Genomic DNA, 27,383 nt, shown 5'->3' on the forward strand with positions numbered 1-27,383 from the left:
TTCAACCTAGATCGGCCCTCAAAGCATAGGTCCTCGCCGATTTCATCACCGAACTAACACTTGACGAGCATAACAGAACATGGGAGTTACACGTAGATGGAGCGTCAAGTCGAGAAGGAAGTGGAGCCGGCATAATTCTGAAAGAAGGAGACGAAGTAGTAGCCGAACAAGCCCTCCATTTCCACTTCTCGGCAAGCAACAACCAGGCTGAGTATGAGGCCCTCATCGCAGGACTTAAGCTCGCCCTAGACCACCAAGTACAAAGTCTGACAGCACACTGCGACTCCCTCCTGGTGGTCCAACAGATCCGAGGAGAATTCCAGGTAAAAGATCCTTTGCTAGAGCAATATTGGCTCAAAGCAAAAGATCTCATTTCAAAATTTAGCTCGTTTAATATACTACATGTGCATAGAGAACAAAATGTTAGGGCATGCATACTATCCAAACTCGCTGCCACTAGGGCAGATACACAAACATCTGTATTATCACAACTTACACTCACAAAACCAAGCATTGAACTATTATACATAGAAAACATTAACCACCTCCACGATTGGAGAACACCTTTTTTGGAGTATATAAATACAGGAAACATACCTAGGGATGAGCTTAACCATCAACAGTTCAAACGTAAAGCAAGCTTCTATACAAAAGTAGCAGGGGAGCTATATAGGCGCGGTTTCTCACAACCATTGCTAAAATGCTTAAATAACGATGAAGCAAGAGAGGTGATGGACGAAGTACATGAAGGTGTATGCGGAAACCACATAGGAGGACGAGCTCTAGCCGCAAAGATAGCCCGAACAGGATACTACTGGCCGACCATGAAGAGAGATTGCATTGCCAAAGTCAAAGCACGTGACAAATGCCAAAAACACGAAGTCATTTCCACAAAGCTGGCCGAGGTATTGCACAGCATGGAGGTAAGCTGGCCTTTTCACAAATGGGGGCTCGATATCCTCGGCCCATTCCCAATAGCGCTAGGACAGGTAAAATTTCTTCTAGTATCAATAGACTACTTCTCAAAATTGATAAAGGCACAACCCTTAGCAAGAATAACAGCCGAAAAGGTACGATCTTTTATATGGAAAAACATAATATGCCGATTTGGAATACCAAAGGAAGTAATATCAGACAATGGTAGACAATTTACAGATAATAAACTCAGCTCTTTTCTAAAAAAAAATTTAACATTCAGCATCATTTTAGCTCGGTCGAACACCCACAAACCAATGGGCAGGCCGAAGTTGCTAACCGAGTTGTATTGCAGGCAATAAAGAAAAAGCTCGATAATGCGAAAGGCGAATGGGCCGAACTAATCCCAGAGATATTATGGAGCTACAACACCACAGTACAAAACACCACGGGCGAGACACCCTTCAGATTAGTCTATGGTTCAGAAACACTAATCCCTGTAGAAATCGAGATCCCTACGTTGAGAACCGAACTATACGACGAACAACGTAACATACGAGCTAGAAATGCCGAACTTGACTTGGCCGAGGAGGATAGGGAGATCGTTGCCATCAAACAAAGAGCCCAGAAGCAACTAGCGGAGAAGAAGCACAATAAAAAGGTTATTCCGAGGATATTCAAGGAGGGCGACCTAGTTCTCCGAAGAACGGAAGAGGCTGGACGACCTCTTTCGCATGGTAAGCTCGCCGCAAACTGGGAAGGACCGTTCCGAGTATCGAAAGTAATCGGAATGGGGGCTTATAAGCTTCAAACATTACAAGGCAATCCAATCCCAGGAAATTGGAACATTTCCTCCTTAAAGATGTACACATCTTAACTTGTACAACAAGCGAATGAAGGTACTCTTTTTCCCCCTTAAGGCCTTTTTCCCAAAAAAGAGGGTTTTTGCCTAAGGTGGGTTTTAATGAGGCCGGACGCACATAAAACAAAACGCGAAAAGCCACTATCTCAATCCATAAAAAAGCAAACAATACTAGCATCAAAAGTCTAACCGACAAAGCAAAGGTCGGCAAATACCCAGCGAGTTCAAAGTCAAAATATCCAAATCATAACAAACAAACAAAATAGAAATATTTGGCAATTACAACTACGAAGGAGGAACATTCTCGCCATGCTCCTCTACAGTACCATCAACAACTAATTTACCGCCGACCACTATCTTAGTCACGCCCAACCGATCCTTATCAAACTCTGGCGCCAGCAAAGCAATCTGGCTCACAGCACGATCGAATCCATAAGAAAACATTTCCATTCTATTTTCTTCTAGCTCATGAACTCGGGCTGTGAGCTCACCTTTAGCAACATCATTCTCGTTCACATCGGTTTGCAACAGACGAATCTGATCTCTCAAGCGGATCACATCCTCCTCAGCCTCCTTAGCCTTAGCAACAGCATTAATAGCAACGTCCTCTTTTTCCTTCAATAATTTTTCCAACTCGGCATTTCTCGCTTTTTGCGACCTCTCCAAATCAGCAGCTTTATCCACTACCTCCTGCTGCTCAGCACCAATGAGCTCGGCAGTACGGCCAACACAAAGCAAACGAGAAGCGACAACCTACAAACACCCTCCCATGGTAAAAAATAACGTTGAGAAAAACAAACGAAACTAAAGCAACAAACAAGAAATTACCTGAACGAACTTGCCAAGCGCCTCCATACCAATTCGGCGAGTCATAAGCATATCACCAGGATACTGCGACGCCCTATCAGATAGCTCGGCAAAACTGCTCGCTCCAGAGGGAATGAGAACTAGAACCAGCAATAAAGCCGTGAAGTTTCTTCTGCCGATCAAAAGCAAGCTCCCCACCACCAACAGCTTCCTGACCACCCTCAGAGATAACCTCTAAGGACACATCATCCCTTTTCCTTTTGAACGAAGATGTGGGATGGGCAACAGAAGAGAAAGCTTGCTCTCCAGCATCCTTTCGATCACCAGAGCCACCACCCCCTTTTTCCTTCTTCTTATTTAGGAAAGACTGAAACTTGTTAGGATCCAATAAAGGGACTCGACCTCCTACAAGAAACCATCAATATCAGAAAAAGCAACAAAAAACCACAATACAAAAAACACACAACCAAAACAAAGTACCTATATAAGCCTTTAAACCCTCAACATCACCAGAATCATACAAAGATAAAAGTTCAGGGATAGATAAACACTCCCCAGAGGCAAAACACTCAACCAAAAAATCTAAATACGAATCTTCTTCCTCACTCCGCTCCGAGGCCTCAAGAATCTGGCTAGGTTCGGAACACCAATACAGCGGAAATCTTTCAATAAGCTCGTCGTCCAAGTAAAACGGGTACTCAGTCTCAGCCGACCTAATTTTAATGAAGAAAGATTTAAAATTTTTGAAAGAAGACTTGCAAAGAAGGAATAAAGAACGACCCAGGAAGCTACTAAGACAGACCCACAAACCCTTTTGAACCCCTTTAGCCTGGAACAAAGAAAAGAACAAAGGCAAGGAACAAGGGAAAGAAAGACAATCCATCAAACACTCAAAGGCGCGAAGAAAAGCCCATGAGTTGGGATGTAGTTGCGACGGTGCACAATTGAGTTGAGTTAGAACGTCACACTCAAAAGAAGAAAATGGGAACCTGACACCAAGTTCAACTAAACAAGGAGTATACATGTAAAAGTATCCCCAATCACCTCTCCTCTCACACACTTTGTCACTGCTAGAACAAGGAAGAAACTCGATGGCAATACCAGACCCAGCCCTCACGAAATTTGAAACCCTCAAATCAACCACAGACTTGACACTCGTGAAAGAAGACGAACGGGTTCTCACGTCATCATGAACCCAATGGTAAGGATCATCTTTCTTATCTTCAACTGCCTTCAATTTCTCTTTCCCTTTCTCTCCCGCCATGGATAAAGCAATAAACAGTAACAAAGGATGGTCAGAAATACTAACCTTTCGAAGACATTATGGAGTTAAGCCACAAGAAGTTGAAACAGTGGAGTTACGATTTCCAAAACAAATGAAGGATATTACTACGAAGCCCACTATCTTAGTGGATAAAGCAACTCATACCCACTAAGGAACGTGGAAAACCCAAACGACAAGACAACAAATTAAACGCTACACGTTTCACAAAGACAAAGTCAAAAAAATCTTCTCAACAAAAAATCTATTCAAAAACGACCAAGAAAGACCTAAAAGACCCACGTGCAAATTAAAAACACATCAAAGCTCGCCCGCCGTCCTGCACAACGACAGACGACCTTGGGGGCTATGACGTGTACCCCTCATTCTCGGAATTTACCCTCATAATCGGAATCCACCTTTGTACTCGGAACTTACCCTCATATACGGAGCCTACATGCCTAACCCTAATCTGACCTATTAACCCAGAAACAAATAATATCACCGTTATCCACAAACGGACTACACTAATCAAATACCACTCCTGATCCTACGTAGGTCAAAGATATTAACAACAACTCCCACCAGGAATATCGGAGAAGCTCATCAAAATCAACACTCCACTCGCCTATAAAGCTAGGTCGGGTAGAACCTTAGAGTCAGGTTCTTCAGAACACACACTGATTTATTCATTTTATTTTCTCACTGTCCCTATTCACATTCTCACTTGAGCGTCGGAGTCCTTTTTACAGGTGCTCCCGCCGCTGTGTTCCAGAGAGCTGAGGTTATTGTCACTTCGTGATATCTGGATGCCGCCCAGCTCGGTCAACGATCCAGGTGCTCGGACGAGTCACAGACCTCGGCGCCTTCGAGACGGAACACCTCCTATTTCCATTTGTAACAACCCAAAAATCTTCTCATTCTTTTTAATAAGTCACGAGTAATTAATTCAGTTTGTAACTAATTATACATGAGTAAATTGTTGCAATGATTTCACACCGTACATTGATAATAGCTAAGTGAGTTCAAGAAAATTTTTGCCTTTTAGAGGCAGGTTTAATTCCGAAGCTTACCTATGGGGTGTTAAGGAAGGAATGTTAATTGGAGGTTATTAACATTCTTCCTTGCCAAAGGTAGCATGGACTCAATCATGTTCTTGGACAAGGGATTGTTGGCGATGGACCAACCAACACATTGCAAGGATTGGAGTCATATCTTGTCAAATACGGATCACAAAATTGGATGCAATAATAGGGAGTTAGGCACTCATACTCTGTCATCCAATTAACCTATGTTTATATCAAACTTTCACTTGATTTGTTAACCCAAATATATATAAACATATGAATTTATATAATCATTAATTTTAATATTAAAAATATATTAAATAATTGTAAATGAATATGAAATTTCATATAATATATTTTTTGGTTTTACTGTCGTCTTCATTGAACCTAAGTATATTGTATGCACCAAAGATATGCCCCAAATAACATGTTTTACAGAAAGCCAAAGATACGCCACAAGAAACATGTTCTATAGAAAGGTAAGCACTGATACCCTAACCAATCTCAACAGTCGTACTTGACAAACTCTTACTGGGACTCAACCTAAAACCCTGAATCATTTGAGACGAATTAGTGACATTACATCAGAATCTATGCTATCATGCATTGACACATTAAAGCGGAAAATCATTCATATAAATTGACACATTAGAGCAGCCACACTCTTGGCAAGGCCAATAAATTTCACTAGAAATGCCATGGAAGAGACATGACATTAATCATGTGGCAGCAAGAATAAGGTGCAATTAAGAGTAAACCACAAATTTATTACAAAATGATTTACACACATACAAAAAATACACTAATGGTGTGTTTGTTTGAGGTGAAAATGAGAGGAAGGAAAAGAAATGGAAAGGAAAATAGTTATTTTTCTTTGTTTGGTTAAAGAGAGAAATGAGAGAGGAAAGAAAATGGATGGAAAAATTTTGGTAAGATCCACCAATTTTTTTTCCTTCCAACAATGAAGAGAAAATGGAGAGAAAACTAATTCTCTCTCTCTACTTCTAATATTACCCCTTTACTTTTTTTAATGTATTTTATAATATAAGGGTAAAATTGTCTTTTTATAACATTTTTTTTCTTCTTATTTTCCTTTCATCCAAACACATCTAAAAAAAATAAAAATCCACTCAATTTCTTTCCTTTCCTTTCTTTCCTTTCTATTTCTTTCCTTCCAACCAAACAGGACGTAAAAGATCAAAATAACAAAAACATTATCAGATTTTAGAAGTTAAAAACGTGACAAAAATAACTTTAAATATCAATTTTAATTTTTACAAGTGACAAACATATTATGTATTTAACAAACAATTTGATCTGAATTTTCATAAAAATATTTGAATAAATATTTAAAAAATAAATACAAAATATTAGAATAAAATTCAATATCTAGAACTTTCTTTTGCGATTTCTTAAACTCTAATACGCAAAACTAATCTACTTAACTTACAATAACTAATTTTTAAGGGGAAAAAAGTCTCATTATTCAACTCATACTTTCAAAAGGTCACAAAAAAATAAATCAAAAACTTTAAAACTTTGAGAATATAAATTTAAATATTTGGTTGTTCTTACCACATTTTAAAATATTTTATAAGCGTTTTTCTCATTTTAATCTTTCGTGAACTTTTTTCTTTTAGCGTTTAAATCTTGTGTGAATATTTTTGATAGATTACTATGCAATTACTCAAAAGCATTCTGCCTATCTCAACCACATCTGTGGCTCTGTACTATTTGCTTCTTACGTTTCCAGCACAATTCTTGGGCATCAGGGGTGCTATTTCTCAAAGCCAAACAAATCATATATATACTGATATACATATAATTCAAATTGGCATTCTATGCTAACCTACTGCTTATATTTACTCAAGTAGCGAAGGACAAGATGAAATTCTTGACGAAAAGCTTGTTAAGGAGTGTTCCGACGTTATTGTGCGCTACTTCGAGTTCGAACTCTGTCAATAAGCATTTGCCTTCCAGACAAATCCTCTTCATAACCAACAACCTGCATCAAAAGAAGAGAGTTGACACTAATATCTGCACAATAAAAGGAGGTTCTAACAAGGAAATATTCATAAACCAGAAGATAATATCAAGAAAAACTTAAAATGTAGTATGACAAATTAAAATGTAATACTAATTGCATGTAACTAAGAAAACCTGAGATTCTGTTTGTGTTTCGCTAAAATGATCATAAGTTTCAGCTCGTCTGTCTCGAGAAGCCTCACCATCATCATCTTTTCTGCCACCTCTGAGAAAATTATAACTTTGTTAGAGATTTAGAAGTGTGGTGAAAAATCATGTACATGATGATACAGCTGGCATAATATACAACAAAATGCTAACCTGTTTAACCAGTGTTTCGACAATCCAAACACAGCATTAGGATTGGAATTCTCTTCACAAACGATAGTACAACCCGATGAATAGATCTATTCTGGCATCAAGGATCACTTTTTCGAAAATTACAAATAAAACACAACCTCAACGAAGTTATAAATTTTAAAAGGATACACTTCTCTCACGCCCTGTACTCCCTGGTGACCTCTGATCATGCATCTTTGAGGAAAGAAAAAAAGCAAGTTAACCAGTATACAGGGAAACAAAAAAATTGGACATAGTAGAGCAAAAACAAAGCGAATGTAGCATTAACAATAAAAAATGGAAAAACAAAAAAGAAAGACTTATACCTTGCTTGTCTCCTCTAACAAGTCCTCAATTGCAGCAGCAACATCAGGAACAGCATGAGGAACCTGTCCAGCATCTTTTACGGTATTGTCTTCAGAAAAATTCATTCCATTGACATGATGAATACCTGAATATACTGCAGAAGACACCCTATCAGGATCTTCCACAAGCCTTGCCTTTTTGCTCTGAATATTTGATATTTTTAAATCGGTCCCATTACTGGCAAGTCCGCTATATATGCCTCTATTTACTTTGTCTGTCGAATTTTGTGATTGATTCAGATACTGGGACGTCAGATCACTTATCATTTGAACGGCCTGAGTAGGAAATTGACTCACAGTACAAATTCCTGCCTCCCGATCTTGAGCAGTGACTTCTTTTGGTAAAAAATGGTCTATGGCAACAACTCCATTCTGAAAAATAAAAATAAAATAAAATAAAAATTGGAGATCAGAGAGGAAATATGTCACAGAAATGCATGCATTAAATATTTATTCCAGGCTTACATTAAAGTCCTAACTGTGCTGTCAACAGCCACTATAGATAACATTACCTGTTTGACACATTCAAACAGCCATTCGGCAGTAACTGACCGGATCCCCCATTTACAAGCAGCATCATACTTGGGCCCATTCTTGAATTTACACAACAAATGGCTGACCTTCTTCGTTAACTTCTCCACAAATTTAGCTCCCAAAACAAAACACAAGTTCCGTAGTAGAATTCTTTCTTTTTCCTCATATTGCGAAACACAAAACCGAAAGCTTTCAAACCCGGGCAAGGGAACGCGACAGGAAAGTGGAGAATAAAGAATATGACTGCCAACATCCATTAGGTATCCGGCCTTTAAAAGAAAGAACATAATCTCAAGATTAGTATGTACAAGCAACAATAACAAGGACCTAACCCACTAAGTGGGGCCACAACATTAGTAGGTAAACACACAAAAATATCATTAAGACATGGAGAAAAATAATAGATGACGGGTGCAAACTTCTTTTTAGAACATCTTTTAGTTTTACGACTATAATTTACCATTATCAAAAGCCATCAAACTTAATTGTTCAGCCCTCTCCTCTTTGGCTTTTGGAACAGCTTAATATGCACTATTCATGATGACTAGTGAAGGAAAATAGAAGAAAGCAGAATGAAACGAAGGGGAAAGAGGGTGCAGAGCCGAGAACTAGGTGTGCTTTCTTCTGATTAATTGCTCTATTCCACATTTTATCCAACCAGAATGTATTGTACTCACTTTCCATCCTCTCCTCACTCAATAAGGCTATTCTTTCCCAAGATTAATCTATAATTCCTGACCAACTCAAACCCCTCCCCCTCCCTCCCCCCTCCTTTTTTTTCTTCCTCCCTTCAATTGGATACAAAAAGTATAGCTATGACATAAAAAGATTAGCTCTGTAACAATGCACGCCAATCCCCTTGAATATCAGCTAAAGAAACCCCGTTACAAAGAATATATGCACACCAGCTAAGACATAAAAAGAGTACAATGCATGTTAAACATCAGATAAAGGAGCACTATTAAAAAGACTGCTGAACACCAAACAGAAGCCAAAAATAACCTTATCCCAAATTAAAGCCAAAATTTCAACTGTTTCATTCAGTATAAGTGTAGCAAACTGAAAAAATGACTTACGAGTGATTTAAAACATTAAATTCTTGCAGTAATATATAATGGATAGACGAAAACAAAGTTGTCTCTTCCATCAGCTTACACAGTATTAAATAATATCAAGATCTATTACTGATTAGGCATCTAAAAATGACAAAAAATAAACCTGAAATGGAAAACTTGGCTTCGTGAGTACTTGCCCAAAATTAAACTGTGGCTGCTAGGATTACCTGTAAGCAAGATCGTATCCAATGACTCGAAACATATGTACTTTGGGAATTTGCTGTCATCATGGGTGTTACACCATGACATTCAACAGTAAAATGGACACCATGTTTTACTTTCCCACTTATTACTTGTCCTCCCCCTTGATGTATCCATTCGATGACCTCAGCTCTCTAGCAGAAGAGATCATGAGTAAATTACACAACAGCATATAAATACATAAATATATACATATGGAATACTGATGAAAAGTCATCACAAATACACTAATCGCCATATTTATTTGGTATCAACAATTCTAGATTGTTTATAAAACTGTCCAAAATATAATAAATCAACAACAGAGTAAATTAACAGTTGGCACATTAAGAATATCAATACATTGGAGCTGATAGTGTTTCAATGTAGAGAGAAAGTTTGAGGAGGAAGTATACATACATAAATAGTGGAGTGCTGAATCTTTTTCTAGCTAACAGTTATTTACAGACTGCTATCCTAGCTGGCAGAGTCTGTTATCCTAGCTGGGAGCTGTTGTAACTTTTTCAACAGCTTCCAAGCTGCCTGTGGCTTATAGACACTTAACTCTACTTACTCTAGCTCCTAGTTCCATCAACTCAGCTTACTCTATTAGAACCCAGTTCAGCAACAAATTGCCAAAGTTATGGTCAGTGAACATTGTTTTGAAAGGTTAATGTAGAGCAGAAAATCCATTTGGTTATGTAAAATCATATGTTCATTTTTCAAGTGAAATTCAAGGCCTTGCAAAATTAGTGTTTTTGCAATTTTTTGAAGAACCAATTATTATACAGCCTAGGATAGCAAGATGAAGATTTTCCCTTTTGAGGTAATTGTAAGAAGCATAGGTCAATTCTAAGTTCATCCGCGTACATTAACCTTCCAGATACATTTCTCCAAGCACACCATTCAGGATTCCTATTATCTGTTCTCCAACTTTTCTAACATAATCATAGTGAGCATTGATCCTCCAGTTAAAAGTCTATTCTACACATCATACTTATAAAAAATATTTTACTTACCCTTTCTTCAGGAAATAAATCCGAGAAACAAAATATTTTCCCTTTGAAAACTGTTGTGGACTTAACATATTCTACACTGGGATCACGTTGTGTCACTGTCATCTTTGGAGCTGTCATCTTATTAGAAGCATGTTGATTTTGCCCCATTGCTTTACTGAATGAGTGAACACTTGTACCCACATCCAGTTTATCTTTCCCCAAAGATACTGGCTTTACACCTCCAGAGGCCATAACTCCCACCACCTGAGCACTCTGCAAGCTTTTAGGAAAACCACAGCTTTTACCTTGAACCATGGACATGCTTGTTGATGCTCCTTTGACAATGCTTCCTAAATTTAGGAAACCAGAGAACAACAAAAGCAATTAATTTCAATAAAGCATATTCACTATTTCGGATTGACTTACTAAAGAGCATTTACTAGCCTGAACAATTAGCATAACTAAGACTAAGATACACAACAAAGATGAACACAGTAATAGCAGACCTTTTGGAACAAGTAGATCAGATGCAATGTGTCTCCTTAGAACAGGGACTTCTTTCTTTTCACGGTTACAATCTTCAAGCCAGGACGTTTTAACAACATAAATGACACCTAAAGCAGCAAGACTCCTTACATCCTTCTTTTCCCTTAAAAATCCAAATCATGTCGAGATCAGTCATAACTATTAGCAATGAGAATTTTTGCCAAACTGTGCACATGAAAATAGTCACATTAGTGAAAATAACGTCCAAATATCATCAACATTAGCATTGGTAGCAACTTTGCACAAATATTCAAGGAAGTTATCAAACAAAGAGATGATAGATATCCATGAAGTTTCTTCATAATCTCAAAATAGACTCACGATTCTGAAGGGTTTCCAACAACTATGTGTGTCAGCTTGGCATTTAAAGACATATATCGGGAACCTCCACCTTTCCGCACCATATTAACTAGTTTCCGCATGTCAGAAGCTTCAAAGCCAACAAGAAAGATTTTGCACTCGGATAAGTACAGATCATTATCATCAGATTCAGAATCATTGGCAACAGGGCCATCAAGGTTCAATTCATCACTGGGCTTTCCTCGAGGTGCTTCAGCATTTGTATCTTTGACAAATGTAGCAACATTTGTAAAAGAAGACGTGTATTCTGAACATGTAGCTTCTTGGTCTTTATCTACAAACTCAGCATAAGAAGAAACCAGCATGTTTGGATCTGTAACAGCTGAGGATACTCCAGATTGAAATTTACTAATATCCGTTTCTTGGCTATGCTGTACATCTATGTCCTTAATCACTTTCTGTGAAGATACAGGTCCATTCTGAACTGGGTAGGACTCCTCGTTCAGACATGCTACCAATGAAAACAAATAAAACAGAACAATGGATACTCAGAGTGCAGTTGAAACTTAAGGGTTGATGTAGAAAAGGAGAGAAAGTGAGAGAGAATATTTAAGCATTAGAACTCTGAATAACTCTTTTAATTGTTTGAAAAATGTTTCTTTTAACAACTGTATGAAATCATAATCATAATCTTCAAAAAGTTTCTTATACTTATAACCTGTTTTCAACTTAATATTATTAACTTTCGATTCTAATCTATTTTGAAATTTACCCGACCTAGTTTTAGAATCTGTTCTCCAATGATATAGAGAATATCAAAGTGGTCTTTAAAAGACAAAAGGTGTTACAAAGCTATTAACATGCATATGTTACCTCTTCGAGCAATAGATTGATCAAACCATTTCCTCGTCACAGTATAAATATGGCCCCAACGTTTTGCTACCTTATATTTGTCACCTTCAGGAGCTTAAAAATTGTCAAGAACACAATTATGCACCATGCTGAAGCCACATCAAAAGATGTTTGAGTTCAATACTGAACTCAGTGATAGAGGACCATATGCACAAGGGGGGAAAAAACATCATTTGAAGCGTTTATGCAATTGCAAGCAAAGAATGACATCAAAGCACAAAGACTATACAAGGTGGGACACTAGGAGAGAAGAATAAAAGTTAGCACATCAGCAGAAAAGCTCACTCATACAGGAAGCCCAATATTGCAATCACACAGCAATACATTATCAAAATGAGCCAAATGTTAATGTTGACTTGAGATGAGAGTATGTCAAGAAGCCAACAGCCAACTTAAAAAGAATATTAACTAGAATTAAGAAAGATATGCAGCAGACACTGAAAGCAAGTAGATTGTGCCTATTTTGATATCTGAAAAAAAAAAAAGAAAAGAAACACCCTCATTAAAAGTAGAGGACCACTGGAAGGATATATCAGAAATCAAATGAGTGCACTTCTTTGTCAATTCTGCAGAGTACTTTCCACCATTTTGTAAAGTAAGCTTCTCAATCTCTTTGCGTTTATCTGAAATAACTGAAGCAAATTAACATCCATGATCCAACAATTCTATTATGACCAAGACCAACAGATAGCTATGTTATAACCTGCTGGAATCCCAGTAACACAAATCGTCAACCCGGAGAAAGGAAGGACCTTGTATGACTCCTGAGGAACAACACGATGCTCCTCTGAGCATTGCTTTAACCATTCATAAGTAACTATTGGTTTCTTCAGTATATTCAAAGCCCACTGCAAGACACATAAAGGATATTTGTAAGACGTATATCATGAATATCCAAACCTCCACAAAGAGTGGATGAGGGATAATGGGTTTTTCAAATTTTATAAAAGAAGAATGGACATCCTGAATAATTATAATTGTCAAACAAGTTTTTGAAATGGCTATATTTCCACAATCAAGTAGACCTCTAGATTCGGTGTTTGAGATTTGAGAGGGAGTCAGATAGACCAAGAAACAAGATGACTAATGGAAAAGAAACAAAGGATGAACAAACTGAGCACTAGTTCTAAATATGTGCAAAACTGTTGAACCATTAAACATCTGATATAACTATATATTCAGGTTAGCAAAAGTAAGCAACATTATATATCAGATCATGTGCTATATCCGAGACTGAGACCAGACCTTGTATTTTGCAGCCAAAACATTTTTCACAATGACAAAGTTCAAATCCAGTGATGCTTTAGTATGTAGAAGACCACCCATTTCAGTCACAATCTCTTCTATCTTAAGCTGTGTGTTCACATACATCAAACAAACAAATTTAGAGCATAAATGAGAACAGAGAGAATGATAAGACATCCGACAAAATAATTCCTTCTGTGTGCATAAATAAAACAGGATAATTGAAAACAGGACCTTTAAGTAGTCATGACAAACTGTTAGAAAGATCAACACGGTGAAGAGGAAAAAAAACCAAACTTATCCATAAAATTTACATTTAAGGGATGAAACAACAAGCCTTATCCTAATAGGTGGGGTAGGCTAAATGAAAGGGGACAAGCAAGAAGAAAATTATGAATGGGCATAAATAATAGCTAAGATCAACAGATATTTAAAACCAGAAGTTATTTTGTACAAACGGAAAAATCTTATAACTCTAGTTGTTGAATTACAATATTACTCCAACTGATTTTTCATTCCTCCTATATCCATATATCACTTTTTTCTCAAATAGTTTTAGATACATTACAGTTGAAGATGGGAAAAATCATCCAAGCATAGCCAAAAATGCAGTTCATGTCCATGCTGAATTGCTGATAGTGAAAGTGACAACAGTTTCAACCTTAAGTTCAGTTGGAAAAAATAATAATAATAAAAACAATGATTATCAAAAAATGGAAACATGCACAATACCTTCTCATTGGTATCGAAGCCAGATGCAAGTATTTTGACACCATCCATGGCAAGGCAACACGTAAATCCAACTTTAGGCAAAGGCTTAAGTTCTTTAGCACATGAAAGAACACATCTGGGTCCTGTCCAATAACAACTAAACATAACTGAGGAACAAAACCAATTTTCCTTGCCAATATCATAACAACACATGATCAGTGAATTCTGAACCACATAGATATTCATTCATGCTGCAATGATTTTTTGAAAACATCAATGATTCTGCATTTAACTGTCAAATTGGTAGCACTTTCAGAGACCTACCCTAACTACCAGCAATCAGCAGGCATTTAAAATCATCACTGCAACAAAAAAAATTAAAACAAAAAGGAAAATGGAAACTTATACTTTCAACATGTACCAAGCAATTTGCAGCCTTTGGCTTTAAGATCCTCAAACTTCTCCTGCAAAACGTAGAAAGAAAACACACCAGTTTAACATTAGTCAGTTAATTAATTATGAAGAATTGGAATTAAAATATTAAGAGAGCAGAGAAAACAAAAGTGGGAATGAGGGAATACATGTTTACTGCAAGAAATGACATGGTAATCATTGGGGCCATTGCGGGAAGGGTCGCAGCAGAGGTGCACTTGTGCACCGTTGTCTTTGAGCACATCATGAAGAGTGTCGAATACCTCGGGCGGAACCAGGTTCCGTGACATGAACACGTTCGCGCCATTGAATACCTTTGCCTTTAACATATTACTCTTCGTTCTTTGATCTGTCTGTCTTGGTGGTGCGCTGAAGCATAGATTCTTATGGTTGTGAGGTGAATGAAAGCAGCCTCTGGAAGGATACCTTGAGAAGATGAATCGGTGAGAGTGGATGAAAGATTAGGTTTATGCAGTGAGCCTGAAAGAAAGCACTACACAATAATGTTTTTTTATAGACAAGTATTACGTGCTCACAAATCAAAAACTGTGTCAGCGAGTGACTGGTACATGCAACTTCAATCGCAATCAATCTTATACAACCTCAAAGCTAACACAGACCAACAGAACACAGAAAACCTCTTCACAGTCCCAATCCAGCCCTTGTGTATCTACTGTAACCACATTCTAATCATAGTTTTTTATTGCGAATGGCAGCTCATGGTGGTGAGCCAAAAATCCGCCATAGAATTATGGCTGATGGTGCTGTGGGAAATGGTGGCTTACCTAAAAATTACATATATATGCACAAAAAAAAGAAGTAGAAAATTTGCAAATGTATAAAATTATAAAATCTAATTAATTTAAGCAATTTTCTACTCATAAGGCATTCAATTAATTCAGCAAATGCAGTAGCAAATTCAACAAATAAACATAACATCAAGTCATAACAGACATAAAACATATGTAAATTGAAATAAAAGATGGAGAAAAAGAGGTTTATAAGATAACACTGAACCTATGTACATAAAAGGGGAAACCGGAGAAAGAAAAAAGGAATCGGAAGCCGATGGCTTGCAGAAACTAAGTTATGAAGAGAGAGAGAGAGGGAACCGGTGGCTTGCAGCGGTGGCAAGGAGTGGCAGCAAGCAGTGACGGCAAGGAGCGGCAGCAAGCAGTGACAGCAAGGAGCGGCAAGTCAGCAACGGTGGTGCCTGGCACATCAGTGTGTCAGCGAGTCAGCAACAGAGGTGCCTGGCGTGTCAGCGTGTAAGCGAGTCAAAGATAACACAAGAGAGAACATCAGAGAGGGAAGATGGAGAAGGAGGAAATGGAGCCAGACGGTGGTACCTGGCACTGCACCAGTGGTTCTTCTGGCAGCAGTGAAGAGGGTTAGAAGAGAGTTTTGGGAGCATTAGAGAGGAAGAAGCTGTTTTCTGAAGAAAGGAGGCTGAGGAAGGTGAGTTGTTGCATTTAGGATTTCCTAAATTAGCAAAATAACCCTCAAATTTAAAAAAAAATCCCAAAATGCCTGCCATTTCTGCTGTTTCTATAGCTGGCCGCCATGGCCCCACCATGAAAAACTCGTTGCACCGAGCACTGAATGGCTGTGGGGATGAATTCTGCCACGTCATGGCAGCACCATAAGCACAATTTTAAAACACTAATTCTAATTAACTCTCTTAGCAACATTCAGAATTTTTGTCAGCATCAATCCAACTAAATTTTCATCTCCAAACATAGCAACATTACTGTACAAATCTCTAACAAATTCATTAACATTTTCACCTAACATCGTCATTCTAATAAATTTGAACATAACATGACAACAGCAACAATAACACTTATAAGATCAAGAAGGGTATGATATTAGTTTATATAGATGCAATCTCGATCCGCTAAACCACTTCAAATTAACTTAAGAGGAAATTACGAAGCATTTCCCTTCTTTAACAATTACAGATACCCCCACTTTTCCTAGTTTTAATCATACAAAGACCTTCCTTATATTATTACTACCATTACATATACACCCACTTACCTTAATCTCATAAATCAGTAACAGTAACAGCAACAGCAGTTCCATCCAGACCTTGAATTATCACATTCCACCAAACTCAAATTGGCATAAAATCCATCTAACAACAATCTTTTCACGAAAATATCTCAACACGCTCCAATTATGATGCACTCATAAATAGGTTTCAGTTATACAATTCTGTCACTGTCATCAGCACACCAAAACCACCCAAAATCAGCATCGAAATATTTTCACCAAAATAACTTCCTTCCTTAATAGAAGGGATTGGGATGATTCATCTTTACTCTGCCTCAATTTAGTACCATCAGTAACATAGATGTAACTTATTTAACACACTTATAAATAGCCATAAACCAGTTGACCACAAATCACCAGGCACAAGGTTCAATCAAATAAAGATTAAGAATTTCAGGAAAAAAAAAAAAATTGCCACAGTCTAACAGGCCACAGGTGGATCAAAACCCTTAGCTAAAAAGTAACGAAAAAATAGGAAAAATAGGTTACAAATCTAGATTTTGTTTGTGAGAGATGACTGACATCGAGTTTATACTGTTGAAACTTTCATAAATAATATCCTAAGCAAATTGAGATCAGAAGAAACAGGTTAGCAATCAATCAAAATCATAATTACATCTGATGCTTCAAGTTCATTAAGCCTAACAAATTAACTTGATGAAGCCTAGATGAACCAGGTCACTCTACACGAGAAGAAGTGATTTATTCTATGCAAAACCAAAGAGGAAGATAAAAGGAATGAAGTCCCCAATACACAAACTAGAATTTATAGCAACTAAAATCTACATTTCATACCATGAACATTTTACTCACTGCACTTATTATCAACTCCGAATTATTAACTTTGATTTACTAACATTCCTTTTGCTTTTACAAACCATATTACTACATATTTGAAAACCGAACCCCATATCAAACCATTCTAGCTACTACTACGATGGTTCAAAGGTTCAACTGATTTAACCAAAGTTCAACTAGAACAACTGCAATATAATAAAATAATATTTAAACTCATAAATAACCCCCTCCTCCCTCCCCAAAAAAAACCTTACATAAACATATTCTAATTAACCAAAAATTAAAAATAATTCTACTAAGATTTTTTTTTCTTTTATTTCAGTAATACACTAATATTTGAGAACTCAAAACCAAAAGGAGAACCCAAGGCAAGTTCAAAGCTCCAGATCAAGATATATATACCTCACTCTATATATAGTTATACACTCTTATCCTAAGGGATCTATCTATATATGTCTACAAAGAAAGACATACTAGAAAGCAGAAACAAAGTCTTGAGTAAGTACCCCCATCTAAACCAAGAGCTAAGTACTAGTTTATCAGAAAACAAAACAACCTCAAAATAATACAGCTATATACCAATATAGCTAGTTTGGCTCCCACCTCTAAAACCGCTTGACTGCTGGCTGATAAAATTTCTAAGCTTTCAAACTAAAAAAATAATTGTTAAATACATACCGAAATTGTTAGAGAGAAGAAACAGAGCAGAGCATACCAGATCTGAAGGCGGCGGGCTGCGGCGTGGGAAGAGCGGCGGCATGCGGCGACGAGCAACGAGTTACAAGGGAGCAGGGGCTAGCAGCAGCATCCGGGAGCTTCAAGGGAGCAGAGGCGAGAAGCCAGCCATACTCAAGGGTGGACAGGACGCGACAACGCGAGGAAGGGGAGCAATGGCACGACGGTGCAAGGCAGTCCGGCGAAGGCACGACCACTCGAGATGGGAGGCAATGACGCTACGACGTTAGGCAAGGCAGCTAAGGCGCGACGGTACGACAACACGTGGTAGGGAAGCACGCGGCGGAGAGGGTTAGGACGCAACACGCCACTACGAGAGCGAACAGGGAGAGAGCGGTGAAGGAGAAAGGATTCTGGTTCTGGGCTTTTGGCGGGATTAGCGTTGGGTTTATCAGTTTTAGATCAAAACGGCATCGTTTGGCGGTTCAGGCGGTTTTCTTCAAAAAAGTTTCAAAAAACCCCGGCTTTCGGGTTAGGATTTACTAGTTTTTTTGCCCAAATCTTCAGTTTAAAGTGTTGTAAAATAATTATAATTGTGGATATCATATTATGGAGTATGGAGTATTTTTTTTTTTGGTTTATCCAAACGGTATCTCCCAACCCGACAGGTTAAGGACTAATCCGTCACGGATCTGAGCTCCATTTAAGGGTCTGCCGCTGGCCAATGGGTTGCTGCATACACAAGGCGGAATTCGAACTCTCGACACTTGCTTAAGCGGACAAGTGAGCTGACCACTCGACCAACCTAAGTTGGTTTGGAGTATGGAGTATTATTATACATAATGGAATTCGGGTGGCAAAGTGGGTCGGCCTGCTCCAACTCGTCCTGCCTAGGCCCGTCTTATAAATGGGGCTAGCTGGCCCACCCCGTCAACTAAGATGGGTTTAAAATGCTAACCCGTCTCACTTTATGGCGAGTCGGCGCCCTAGCTCGCTTAACTCTTTTTTTTTTTGAAAAATAAAATTCATTAAAATTAACCAAAAATAATAATTAAAAAATCAAATACAAATAAAAAATAGTCAAATTATAATATAATTTCTTTACTATCTTTTTTTATTTTTAATTTCAATAAAATTGTTCAAAATAATATTTATCAATAGAACCATTTTTATTTTAAAAATAAGTTACATAATTTGAGCAAATATACGAAATTGTAAAATAAAATAAATAACTAAAAGAATAATAAAAACAAAAACAAAAAAAAGTGTTTAAAAATTTTATAATTATTAATTTTATAATAGCAATCACTCTTTTATTTAATAAAAAATTTAATAAATAAAAATCTTCGTCCCGACGGACCGGTCCACCCCACCCTGGTAAAACCCGCTAATTTGACGGTACGGGTTTGACAAATTTTTTTAATTTGGCAAGCTCCAAATTCTAATCCGACCCGTCTTTTTAGCGGGTTGGCCCGACGAGTTCAACCCGTTTTCGTACCCCTGAATGAAATATGGAACATTATCATACATAATGGAATATAAAATATTATTAATTAATAGATATAGATTTTCATTATGTATTTTTATCAATTAATAAGTGGATTTAGTAAATAATATCATACTATTATTTATTTGAAACTTTTATCTATAAATCTATAAATAGATCCTAAAAGAAGGTTTTAACACACTAAGTTTACATGAAAAGTTTCGATTACCTTCATAGCTCATAATTTACTTGCTCAGAGATAGCGCCTATTAGGTAAAACGGTGCTCTGTTAGGGCTTTTATCGTAGCGCCCTATTAAGGTGGGTTAAACTCTCAAAATCAACACTTCTTTACATATCCCAAAGTTGCTACTATTACCAGACATGGACGAAAGAGGAACATATCACAATCACTATAATCCAAAGGCTAAAGGGAATAAGGAGGATGTGGTGTTAATTGAGGAGGAAGACATATCCATTAGAGTACAAGCCTATAAAAAAAAAAAAAAGCCTTATGGGGAGAACCTTTGTTGATCGAATATTCTCTGTAGGCACAATGGAAAGCGCTATGAAGGCAATATGGAGTAGACCGGAGGGTTTTCAAGTGGTAGAGAAGGACTGCAACCTTTTTCAACTTTTCTTTGAAGACGAGGATGAAGCAAAGAGAATTGAAAGAGGATCACCATGACTATTCAAAGGGTACGTGCTCCACATTAAAGAATGGAGTGAAGGAGGAGCTCCGATTTGGATTCAATTATGGGGTTTGCCTGAACAATTCAAAAGCCTCGAGGTAGGACGCAAACTGGAAAACAAAATTGGTTCAATCACAACATTGTAAGGGAAAAGGAAGCAAGAATTATAAAAGCACAAATAGAGATAAATAGCTTCAATAAATTTAAAGACTTCCTGAAACTGGCTAGACCGAATAAGAAAATTATGAAAATTGGACTCCATTATGAACGTTTGGGAGTAATCTGTAATTACTATGCTTTGCTAGGACATGAAGTGAGAAATTGCCCAAATTTTTTGGAGGATTCAAAGAAGCAACAAGTCAAAATGGAAGGCATTTGAAATTGGGTTAAAGCAGCTCAGGTAGATAAACGGGAAGAAAGAAAGGAAGCCACTGAATCAGAAGTAATGAGGAACACTGGTGGCTCCTTCCCACAAACCAAGGAAAAAACCAGTTCCCTCATGACTACTGGAGGAAAAAAAAAGAAAACTTCAGAATGCAATTCAACCTCATGCAGAGAAGTAAGCGAACATATGGTTGAGAGAAATAAGGGCAGCTCTTGGAAATCCAACCCAGAACCGATTGGTACATGGGTATTGGCAGAGATTCTGATGCCGGTGAACACTGAGAAGATTGTGGTGACAAATGATGATAGCCTATCTGCAAGATCAAAGATGAATAATCTGAAAATGCTAGCCAGACATTAAGGAAGTTCGAAATTGATGTATGCTGGTAGTAAGAAAGGAAACATTGGAAAAGAGAATGAAAGTAGCTGGAAGAAAGTCTACTTGGAGAATGATAATGATGTTGCTTAGAGGGTGGAGGGTGCCAGCCGTAAAATGGCACCCTCGGACCCATGAAGGTGCTAATTTGAAACTGTTGGGGTTTGGAGAGACCCTTGATAGTCTAAAACTTTAAAGGAATGTGTCGATTCCACTCTCTTGAGGTTGTGTTCCTTTGTGAAACAAAAAAACCAACTTCAATTGGTGGAACGTAAGCTAAGAATGTGCAGATTTCATGATTGAAGAATTATTTATCCAAATGGGATGGCTGGAGCATTAGTTATAGCGTGGAAAGAGGGGGTAAATATAGAAGTGGTTGCAGCGGATTACTCTTACATTGCAGCCAGAATAAAGGATGAGGTTGCAGATACATCTTGGGGATTAATTGGAGTCCATCTGAGTTGCTCTGATCAAGTTCGGCTAATGCAGTATGGAGAAATCTCTGATGTGTGCCAGCAACTTCAGGAAAGATCGTGATATTTAGGGACTTCAATGCAATTGTCAGTCAAGAGGAGGGCTTAAGGCATGGAGTTCTATAGTAGAGTTCACAGAATTTATAGACGATAATGGATTGGTTGATTTGGGTATGGCAGGTAGACCTTATACGTGGTCTAGTCGCAGAAGGGGGGTGGACCTTGTCATGGATAGGTTAGACAGATTTATGGCAAATGGAGATTGGACAACTATGTTTCCAACAGCTTCGGTTCTGAGGTTTATAGAAAATGGCTCTGATCATGAACCAATTCTTTTGGTCTTAAATCCTCAAAAGGAGAAATCCAAGCAAAGATTTAAGTTCTAAAGGGGTGGTGTGGCCTTAAGGAGGTTCGGTCACTAATAACTAAAGCATGGAATACTCATTTTGAGGGCTCAACCATGTTTAAATTAGCACAAAAGCTGAAGCTGTGTAGGCATAAGTTAGTAGAATGGCAACAAAGCACTAACTGAAATTCCAAGAAGAGATAGACAGGTTGTGTGGGTAGATTGAGATACTTAAAAATGCAGGGGTGTTTAGGGGAGACGCGTTAAGTTTGTTGGAAAAGAGACTAAAAAGGGCTAATAGCAAAGAGGAGAGCTACTGGAAGGAGAAGTCAAGAATCAAATGGTCGAAAGAGGGGGATAAAAACTCAAAGTTCTTTCACCAATCCTTCCAATCCTGGACTCGCAACAACAAAATCTGAAAATTGAAAAGGAGTAACAGAAGCTACGTGACTTCCCGTGAAGATATAGCAAAGGTAGCTGAAGAGTACTTTCGGGCCATTTTTTCCTCTACAGAACATGAAGACCCAAAGCCTCTATTTGAAGACTTCTCGGCCAAGGTCTCCCCAGCCATGAATTGTCGGCTTCTTTCACCAATTTTCTTGGAAGAAGTGAAACGAGCAACCTTCAGTATTAATTCTAACAGTGCACCAGGAGACGATAGTTCCAGGGCAAAATTTTTCCATTTCTATTGGGATGTTGTAGCTGAAGATGTCTATAAGGCAGTGAGGAGTTTCTTTGTGAGTGGAAGAATGTTGAGGAGTTTTAATTATACTCAAATCTACCTAATTCCAAATATCACTGATGCACATGGTATGTCTCAGGTTATATCGATTAACCTCTCATCTGTTGTCTACGATATTATTTCTAAAATAATTGTTCACCGGCTGCAATCTATTATGAATTTGATGATTAGTTTTAATTAGTGTGCCTTTCTAAAAGGGATATTAATTTTTGATAACATCCTTATTGTCCATGAATACATGCACTACTTAAAGAACAAAAAGAGGGGCTTAAACTTAGAAATGACGATTAAGCTGGATATGAGTAAAGCCTATCATAGAGTTGAATGGCCTTTTATATGGTTTATGTTGGGGAAGTTGGATTTTAACCCTAAGTGGATTAAATGGATTCAAGATGTGGTTACCACCGTTTCTTATTTTATTGTTGTTGAAGGACAACCATTTGATTTCTTTAGATCAAATAGGAGTATCTGACAAGGTGACCCCTATCTCTATACCTATGTCTTTTTTGTGCAGAAGGTTTATCCTATTTGCTACATAAGACAGAGCAAAATGGTATCATCTCTAGTATTCAAATTAATAAACAGTGCCCCTCAATAAATCATTTGTTATTTGTAGATGAATGAATCTTATTTAGCAGGGCTAATGAGAAGAGTTGTGATAATATCCTTTATCTACTTGAGAGATATGAATGATTGAGTGGTCAAAAGGTTAACCTGGATAAATCTACAATCTTCTTTAACAATAACACATCCATGGATTCTTGGTTGGGTTTGGTAGATAAGCTCAACATTCAGAACTTCGGGGACCAAGATAAACATTTAGACCTCCCGTTGGTAGTACAGAGATAAAAAAAGGCCATTTTCAATAAGATCAAGGAAAAAGTTAAACGTAAAGTATAGGACTGGAAACACATACTACTAACACCAGCAGGTAGGAAGATTTTAATAAAAGCAGTGGGTGCGGCTATTCCCACATTCTCTTTATCCTGTTTTTAGCTTCCAAACACACTCTCAAAAGAGATACATGGAATTCTTCAGCTGCTTTGGTGGGGTCGAAAGGGGGGCAGAGAAGAAGATGGCGTGGATAAGTTGGGAGACGATGACACGACCAAAAAGAGAATGGGGTTTGGGCTTTAAAGATCTTAGAGCTTAGAATCTAGTGTTACTAGCTAAGCAGTGTTGGAAAGTCGCAACTCAACCAAATACTTTACTATCTAAAATATTAAAATGCAAGTACTTTAGGTACGATAATATAATGAGTGCTGAGTTAGGGACGTTACCGTCATAAGGTTGGCGGGACATCCTGGAAGGAAGCACTGTGCTTGAGAAATGCCTGATTTGGAGCATTGGAATTGGTTTAGTGGTTCGAGTTTTCCATGATCCATAGTTGCCTTCACTATACCCGTTTCGACCTTCTCCTTCTCGGAGCCAGAAACTGACTATCAGATCCCAAGAATCGTATGGGTGAAGGACCTCATCCTGCCAAATGGGACATGTAATAGTGAATTGATAAATCAAAAAGTCTCAGCAGATATTAGTCAAAGGATCCAGGCCATTACAATCTCAGATGAAGCGGATAAACTCAAGTGGCTCCACACTAAGAACAATAATTTCGAAGTGAGCTCAGGTTACAGAATAGCATACCAGAGTAAAAATTGGAAGGAGTAAAAATGAGAGAGTATGTGAGATATAGTAGTGGATACATTGATAATGGATCTATGGCCAAAGCTTGGGGTTTGGTTTGCCTCGCTCTATCTTTCTCGATTTGTTTGAGCTGCGCCTTTATGCGTGTCAACTCTTGGTCTTTTTTGTGAAAATCAGGGCCAAAATACTGAGTCTGGATATATGTCTTGAGGTCTTGATCAAGTTGTTGAGCTTGCCTGGTTAAGCGTTCTTTCAATTCATTGACTTGGGCTTGCATAGAATACACTTGTGCAGACAGCTTGTCAGTTTTTTCAACAAGTGTTTCTAGGGTATGGTCAATTTTTAGCAAGACTTTATTTTGACTAATAGCATTATCAGTTTGCCACTTTAAGACCTCATCTTGTGGTGTGGTTGACTGGTATCCTTGTGGAGTTACTCCCTTAGGGGTTACATATGGTCTTTGAGCGACTCGTTGATCATCAGTGGTAACCTGAAGAGGAGGAAACTCTTAGTCATAAGATCGGATAGTAGCCACACATGGTAGAGTAATAGGACTTCTCAAAGGATGTTCTTTGAGGATTTTTTGGGATCTCTTCTTTAGATTGAATCTTGGTGTTTCATCAGGTTCATCTGGTGAGTAAATCCTTGGTGGAGCAGCACATCTCTGCTTCTTTTTCTTTTTTCTTGACTGCTTTCTCAAGCATTCTTCTTCCTCAGAGTCACCCCATAAATCATAATTATAATTAGAATCACATATACTAGGATCAACATCCCATATAAAATGGTTATTAGTGTGCGAGACACAAACAGGTTTTCCTTCTTGGAAATAATGGTTTGGGGGATCCTCTTGCTCACTTGTGTGTTGGATGGTAAGAGGAGAAATAGTACAAATTCTCCTGAATGATGATTGTCCTTTTGTTCCTGGCTTTTGGAAGACTGTTCTAACAGTTCCATCTGATGCTCGGCTCATGACCGAAGGCATTGTTGTATGCACATCAGGAACGTGTTGTGGAAAGCTCTTTCATAGTTAGAGATCCATTCCAAAGGTACTATAGAGGAAAGTTCTTCTGTAGTAATCATTCTTGGGATGTTAACTATGATTGGCCCATGATTCTTATCAATGAACATTAAAAGAGCATCTTCTGTGGAACTTGGAAGGTTTAGATCTAAGGCATGATCTTGGACTCTATACAAGCCTTGATGCTGGAGTGTAGCTTGCTCAGCACTAGCATTTTGTGTCACTCCATTCCGTTGGACTTGTATATTGATCCTTTGAGCAAGTGTTAGATTAGTGAGTCTTATGATAAAATTGGGAGAGATCGTGAGGATCACACTTCCATTTGTCAAGGTGGTGACAAGTACTCCAATAAGAGTATGTTGGTATTCTTTGAATGTGGTATCCAGGAGTGTAATCTTTGCTGTCACAGGTAAGCCTTTTCTGCCATGTAAGGTCAGGATTAACCTTATCGCTCCTAGATGTAAATGAGTGTACCCTTGTTGCAGGTAATCACGAATAAGCTCTTGTGAGATCTCAATCGTGACATATTGCTCAGCACCTGTGGCTTGAAGGCCACATTATTGTAAATGTGAGGTCTGGATAATTTCTTTTGACAGGAAGTGTAAGATTTCTAGCGATGAGATGACGAATATTGGTTATGCCTGATCGTTTCTGTTTGTGGTAAAAAGTGTATGGGTTTATAAGTGTTTACTGGGTTACAGGTATTTTTAAACCATTCTCAAAAGCAAATTTTTTTTGCCAACCTTGTACATGAAGGGGCAAGTGTTGCTACCATTATTGGTACAAGCAAAATAATTAATGACTCTAGAAGAGTTGTTATTTTGTTTTCTAGAGTAACAAAACTCACATAGATAATGCGTTGTTATTTACAAAGTCTCAAAGGAATTTGTTAAGTTTTAAAAATATCCGTAAAGATGGATATCATATTGAGAAAGTAAATAAAGATAACAATGAGTTTCTCTGTATTACGAGTTGTAATTCAAATAAGAATGTCATATTAGAAAAATTGTCTATACTCTCTTCTGATATATATTATACTCATATTAGTACAATTAAATCACATGTTATAGTAAACCAGAAGTTTATTAGCACAAATGAATTCACTATTTAGAAAGACCGATTAAGTCACCCTAGACAATAATAATGCGAAGGATCATTGAAAACTCACAAGGGCATTTATTGAAGAACCATAAGAATCTTCAATCTAGTGAGTTACTTTGTGTTGCATGTTCTCAAGAAAAAATTATTATAAGGCCATTGGCAACAAATATTGGATTTGAATTCCCTGAATTTCTTGTGCGGATTCAAGGTGATATATATAGACCAATTCATTCACTATCAACTTTTTAGATATTTTATGATCATAATAAACGCATCTTTAAGATGGTTTCATATGTACTTATTATCATCTTGCAACTTGGTATTTAACTTTGGAGACTACTTGCACAAACTATAAAATTCCAATCAAATTGCCTTAACAATGTTAATGAATTTACTTCCGAAGTCTTTGATACTTATTGTATGGCCACTGGCATAAGTGTTGAATATCGTTACTCATGTTTATACACAAAATAAGCTAGCAGAATCACATATTAGACTTCAATTGATTGCTAGACTTTTGCCTATGAGAACGAATTTCTCAATTTTTGCATAGGAGCATACTGTTTTACAAGCTACAACACTTATTTGTTTAAGACTAACTAGTTACCACAAATTCTCTATTTTACAATTGGCTTTTGGCCAACTGCCAAATATATACAATGTGAGAATATTTAGATGTGTGATGTATATTCCAATTGCTCTACCTAATCACACCAAAATGGGACTCCAAAAAATATTGAGAATATATATTAGGTATAATTCTTCTTCTATTATGAGATATCCAGGGATACAATCAGAAGAAACAAAGCCCAAATATCAAAATATAACATTAACCTAGAGAATCACATCTTTCTTAATTTATGCCAAGTTGCCAACAGAACAGCAATTCAAATCTCAAAAATTCAAATCTCAAAAGAAAAAAAATAACACGTGATTGGCTCCTTTGTCCCTCTTTCCTTCTCTCTTGTGTTGTTTGGCTGC

General features: G+C 37.5%; 1 protein-coding gene and 1 long non-coding RNA gene across 10 annotated transcripts; one reads left to right on the top strand and one right to left on the bottom strand.

Moving 5' to 3' along the window:
* Window positions 1-6,562: 6,562 nt before the first annotated feature.
* LOC112795707 (uncharacterized) lies at window positions 6,563-18,643 on the bottom strand. 9 transcript variants are annotated; one of them, XR_011880857.1, is made up of 19 exons: window positions 15,727-16,137; window positions 14,764-15,040; window positions 14,604-14,646; window positions 14,204-14,325; window positions 13,472-13,579; window positions 12,930-13,074; window positions 12,758-12,849; window positions 12,188-12,281; window positions 11,336-11,825; window positions 10,975-11,117; window positions 10,490-10,818; window positions 9,458-9,625; window positions 8,154-8,444; window positions 7,728-8,013; window positions 7,603-7,665; window positions 7,427-7,471; window positions 7,259-7,344; window positions 7,073-7,163; window positions 6,563-6,917 (listed from the first exon to the last, which is right to left on the bottom strand). XR_011880857.1 is itself a non-coding variant. In XM_025837826.3 (18 exons), the coding sequence occupies exons 2-18, from the start codon at window positions 14,941-14,943 to the stop codon at window positions 6,840-6,842; spliced, it is 2,916 nt and encodes a 971-aa protein (XP_025693611.1). In that variant the 5' UTR covers window positions 14,944-15,094; window positions 18,183-18,643; the 3' UTR covers window positions 6,563-6,839. The 9 variants fall into 9 exon arrangements, 8 of the variants coding, with proteins under 8 accessions (XP_025693611.1, XP_025693617.1, XP_025693615.1 ...); XM_025837826.3 differs by lacking the exon at window positions 15,727-16,137 and adding an exon at window positions 18,183-18,643 and having other exon boundaries at window positions 7,603-8,013; window positions 14,764-15,094; XM_025837832.2 differs by lacking the exon at window positions 15,727-16,137 and adding an exon at window positions 18,183-18,570 and having other exon boundaries at window positions 7,603-8,013; window positions 14,204-14,339; window positions 14,764-15,094.
* A 1,185-nt stretch (window positions 18,644-19,828) lies between these two features.
* LOC112795709 (uncharacterized) lies at window positions 19,829-22,816 on the top strand. The gene is made up of 2 exons (XR_003198933.3): window positions 19,829-20,416; window positions 20,624-22,816. It is a non-coding gene; the product is annotated as an uncharacterized lncRNA (long non-coding RNA).
* The last annotated feature ends 4,567 nt before the right edge of the window (window positions 22,817-27,383 follow it).

The sequence above is a fragment of the Arachis hypogaea genome, chromosome 4, assembly GCF_003086295.3.
Source record: "Arachis hypogaea cultivar Tifrunner chromosome 4, arahy.Tifrunner.gnm2.J5K5, whole genome shotgun sequence".
Classification (NCBI taxonomy): Eukaryota; Viridiplantae; Streptophyta; class Magnoliopsida; order Fabales; family Fabaceae; genus Arachis; species Arachis hypogaea.